This window comes from Echinops telfairi, unplaced genomic scaffold (assembly GCF_000313985.2).
Source record: "Echinops telfairi isolate 266 unplaced genomic scaffold, ASM31398v2 ScPeMD7_18;HRSCAF=68, whole genome shotgun sequence".
In the NCBI taxonomy this organism is placed as follows: domain Eukaryota; kingdom Metazoa; phylum Chordata; class Mammalia; order Afrosoricida; family Tenrecidae; genus Echinops; species Echinops telfairi.
In genome coordinates, this window is record NW_022103915.1 from 88107978 (window position 1) to 88112571 (window position 4594).

The 4594-nt window shown below is 36.0% G+C and overlaps 1 protein-coding gene across 1 annotated transcript; it reads left to right on the forward strand.

The window, feature by feature from the left end:
• Window positions 1-273: 273 nt before the first annotated feature.
• Window positions 274-3493, forward strand: LOC101646527 (olfactory receptor 4L1-like). Its single transcript, XM_004698423.1, has 2 exons — window positions 274-1188; window positions 3461-3493. The coding sequence occupies exons 1-2, from the start codon at window positions 274-276 to the stop codon at window positions 3491-3493; spliced, it is 948 nt and encodes a 315-aa protein (XP_004698480.1).
• The last annotated feature ends 1101 nt before the right edge of the window (window positions 3494-4594 follow it).

Genomic DNA, 4594 nt, shown 5'->3' on the forward strand with positions numbered 1-4594 from the left:
TATAGTGATGAAAGTATCCATCATTTGGTAGACTACTAAAACAATAGGAAACTTCCATTCTTTGAAAGTATTTAAATTACTGAATGGTATAAGCCAAAGGAATGGGATTCATGAAAAAGCTCCTATCATGAACACTACTGTGCTGGTAGATTTAAGTTTATATGCTCTTATATCACCAATGAATATTTTCAAAAATAAATAAAACATCAGTGCTAATTTTCGTCTCATTTTCTTCAAATATAAAAGAACATCGGGACCTCCTGAGCCGAGTAAATGGATCTTCGGAATGCATCTATGGTGACTGAGTTCATTTTACTAGGCTTTTCTGGGCCATGGGAACTCCAGGTTTTCTTCTTTGTGACGTTCGCCTTGATCTACGGTGCCACTCTTATGGGAAACATCCTCATTATCATCACAGTGACGTTTAGTTCTGCCCTTCGATCGCCCATGTACTTCCTCCTGGGAAACCTCTCCTTTCTGGACTTGTGTCTCTCCACCGTTACCACCCCCAAGATGATCACAGACTTGCTGGCTGAGCACCGGGCCATTTCTTTGTGGGGCTGCATGGCCCAGATGTTCTTCATGCACTTCTTCGGGGGTGCTGAGATGACGCTGCTCATCACCATGGCCTTTGACAGGTATGTGGCCATATGCAAACCCCTGCACTACAGGACAATCATGAGCCACAGGCTGCTGAGAGGCCTCGTGGTACTGTCATGGACAATTGGCTTTATACATACCACGAGCCAGATGGTATTAACAGTGAACTTGCCTTTCTGTGGCCACAATGTCATCGACAACATATTCTGCGACCTTCCCCTTGTGATCAAGCTTGCTTGTATTGAAACATACACCCTGGAGCTATTTGTCATCGCTGACAGTGGGCTGCTCTCATTGATCTGTTTCATCCTCCTGCTCGTTTCCTACACTGTGATCCTGGTCACAGTCAGACAGAGGTCATCTGGAGGGCTCTCCAAGGCTCTCTCCACACTGTCTGCCCACATCATTGTGGTCACTCTGTTCTTTGGACCTTGTATCTTTATTTATGCCTGGCCATTTAAAAGTTTTTCAGGAAATAAAGTCCTTGCTGTATTTTATACTGTTATCACTCCTTTACTGAATCCTCTTATTTATACCTTAAGAAATCAAAAAATGCAAGAGGCTATGAAAAAATTACAGGCTCAACATGTGGGCTCCACAGAGACTTTTTAAATTTCAGAAGTATATCCTTAACATAACTAATACTAGATTAAGAGAGTTTGAATAGATCATGCAGAAAACATAAATAGTTTTTAATCACATTTGAATCAAAGCCAATGGAGAGAAACAATAAACCATTAAAATTACACATGTTATAATAACAAATAACAAAAATTCTAATATTAAAGTATGTAATACTTAGTGAAATGTAGCCGTCATAGAATGATGTAATGTTTTTCCTGCATGCATTTAATGCATATTTTTAATGAGAAATAAATGTGAAGTAATAGATGTCAATATTATTAGTCATAATTTATATACAAGAGATTATTAAATGACATTCATAAATATGTCTGTCATAAACCACATGTGATTATTAAGTGATTGGGCATGAACAATCCATGGTGATAATAACAGTATAAGATGTCTAATATGATAAACAATTAAGTTAAAAATAAGATTGTCAGTCAACGTGAGTTTAATGAATATAAGAAGATGCTAGAGAAACAAGCCATAAGAAGGACACTTTAAAAAAAACTGCAAACAGTAATATTGAAACTAAATTCTCCCAGGTATGTAATAAATATGCACAGCTTAGCTTTTAATTTCAGAAATAAAAGTGAAACAAAGCAGAAGGATATGCCTTTATTTTATGTAAAATACCATGGAAATTTTTTTTCTTTCCAAGAGTTTCCTAAAGAATTTCAGCTAATTATGCCTCTTGATGGCTTGTAATTCTTAGAGTAATTATATAATAAATATGACTTATTTGTGTCTGTGTGAGTGATATAAGAAGCTAAATGTATATATCACCAAAATTTATAGATGGTTCTATGGCATTAGCTTTACTGTGGCATTACTGATGCTAAATCCAAACATAAGTTCTTTCCTTCCTCCCATGTATTCTCAATAAGCAGCTCAAATTACATCATTGAAATGCAATGATCAGTGTCATTTTATTTCTTAAAATTATTTCCAATCCATCATTGCTCTTCAAATCCCGATCTAATGTGGGTTTATCTCTTGGATTTTACCCAACTATATTATTTTTTCTAGTGCTCCTGACACATTGTCCTTTCCCCCCAAGTTACTGGACATCCATGCTGCTCTGGTTTATTAGTGTGTTCGGACTAGGATACTAATCCCACAATCCACAAGCCATTGCATGGAAGAAATTTGAGGCTGTGTGATCCCACAAAGACTCACAGCCTCATAAACCCTATCTAGGGCCACTATGAGTCAGCATGGACTTATGGGCAGTGGGTTTAGGGAGCTCCTTTCACTGGGGATGATCTTCTAATACCTCTTCACCCAACTTTGTAACTCCTTTGGCATTACAAAAAAACAGTCATCACCAAGTGGACATTGGCTTGTGGGTGCTAACTTGTTATAAGACTGGAAGTTTGAGTCCACCAATAGGAGCCTAAGAAGAAAGGTCTGGTGATCTGCTTTTGAATATACAGCCATTGAAATCCAATTCTAATATCAGAGTACATGAGCCAGGTTAAAAAAAATACAATTGAAAACACCATTTGTAAATGTACAGATGAGTTTGCATTTATTATCTTTTATTTTACTTATGTATGGCATGTTGCAGTTTTTATTATTTGCGTATATTAGGATAATAATTCACCTATGTAATTATGGATTAATGTCTGCTTTGTTGTTAGGCTATAAGTTGAAGATAATTTCAGCATCTAGCACAAAATGAAAATTTAGTAGTTAGATTATACTTATTAAATGAATAAGGAAAAATGAAATGTATACAGTTAGCAGAATGTTTTTCACTTTTGATTTACTATTAAGGCGTACATGAACCTCTCCTGTCAGTTGATATTTTCTAAAAAGGGTATATGGTGCTAATGCTTTTTTTAATTAAATTAAAAGGATTAGAATTTCACAATGAATAAAAGTAGAATGAAATGCATTAAATGAAGGAAAATAGAAAGAAAGAGTATAGAAAGATGAGTATGTTTGCTATTAGTAATTATTTATTTTTCCATACACCAAAAATTATTTATTTCTCCATACACACACAAACAAAAATCATAATTTTGCGTAGTATATTGTCCCATATTAAAAATTCTCCACAAATTTATAGTGAGACTATGCATCCAATGGAAAATTAAGTTAAAATACAATTTAGAATGAGCATTGTATTAAACTTTTCTTTATAGATGTATAGCACGGATTAGTTAATATTGTTAATTAATATTTAAGTGCTTATGGTTTTTGAAAATAACTTTAAAATCAATTAAAGATATTCAAAGAATATGAGACAAATCACACCTGACACCCAGTGTGAAGTTTTAACTCCATTCTGGAATGAGAAGCTAGTACTGAACCACTCCATGTCCATCCTAAGAAGACCTGCAGAAACCCTCTGCCTACCGCAGGAAAATGTAACACTGGATGTGAAGAAGCATTGCATTGCACGCTAAAAGGGGCTTTGGCAATGACCAGGGAGGGAAACTGATTGAAGGCCGTGGTGAAGGCCCAAGGCCCAAAAGGAAAGAGCAGAAATGTTGAAAAAGTCTGGATAGCAGAAGTCATCAAGAGGTATGCCCATGTCAAACTTGGTGAAAATAACATCAATCCTCCTCTACAAAGAGTAGTGGCTGCTCAGCCCATCTCGTATGATCCACACATTCTGGGGAAGACTGCTCTTTATTTGCTCTTGCTTTGAATATACTACTTGCCTTTGTGGACTTAAGCACTTGTCAGAAGTAAACACAAATCTTCTCTTGGTAAAACAAAACAAAACACAAAAACTGCCTTCAAAACAGGTCATTGTGAGCTTTCACAGACTAGTTCTAAAATAAGAACTAGCAATCAAATACTGGGAGACAAAACAAAACTCCAGGATGCTTCAGAAGCAGTGGGAGGGGTGGGGGTGGTTTTATAAATAGTACGCAGAGGAGAGGGAACTGAGAGAGACTGAACACTCTTACATGTAATATGTTTAAGGGGATGGCATGAACACTCTTACATTTAATATGTTTGAGGGGATGGCAAGGTGCACCCAAAAGTGAGCAATCTCATGGCCCTATAAAACTAAGTTCCATGGGAAAAAGTAAGAAACAGAACTTTCAGAAAGAAAATAATTGAAACTAACACTAAGTAGAAAAGATAAATAGCCTATACACTTCTGAAGAAGGAGTTAATGAATCAAAATATAGAATCAATTGTATTATTAAAAGCCAGTACAGAGTCAAGAAAATACATGAAAAAAAATGAAACATGTGGGATAGATTGGAAAGGCATAACCCCAAATAGCAATGATTTAGATTGTAAACAGGAATCCCCGTGTGACACAAATGGTTACATGTTTATCTACTAGCTTAATGTCGATGACTACAATTCACCGGCCTCTCTGAAGACAGCTTTGGCAATT

Bases quoted from the DNA above. Each gene is read 5' to 3' on its own strand.
- LOC101646527 (XM_004698423.1), top strand. From the start codon at position 274: ATGGATCTTCGGAATGCATCTATGGTGACTGAGTTCATTTTACTAGGC. The intron at 1,189-3,460 runs GTGGGCTCCACA...AATCAATTAAAG, and splicing joins AAAAATTACAGGCTCAACAT to ATATTCAAAGAATATGAGAC.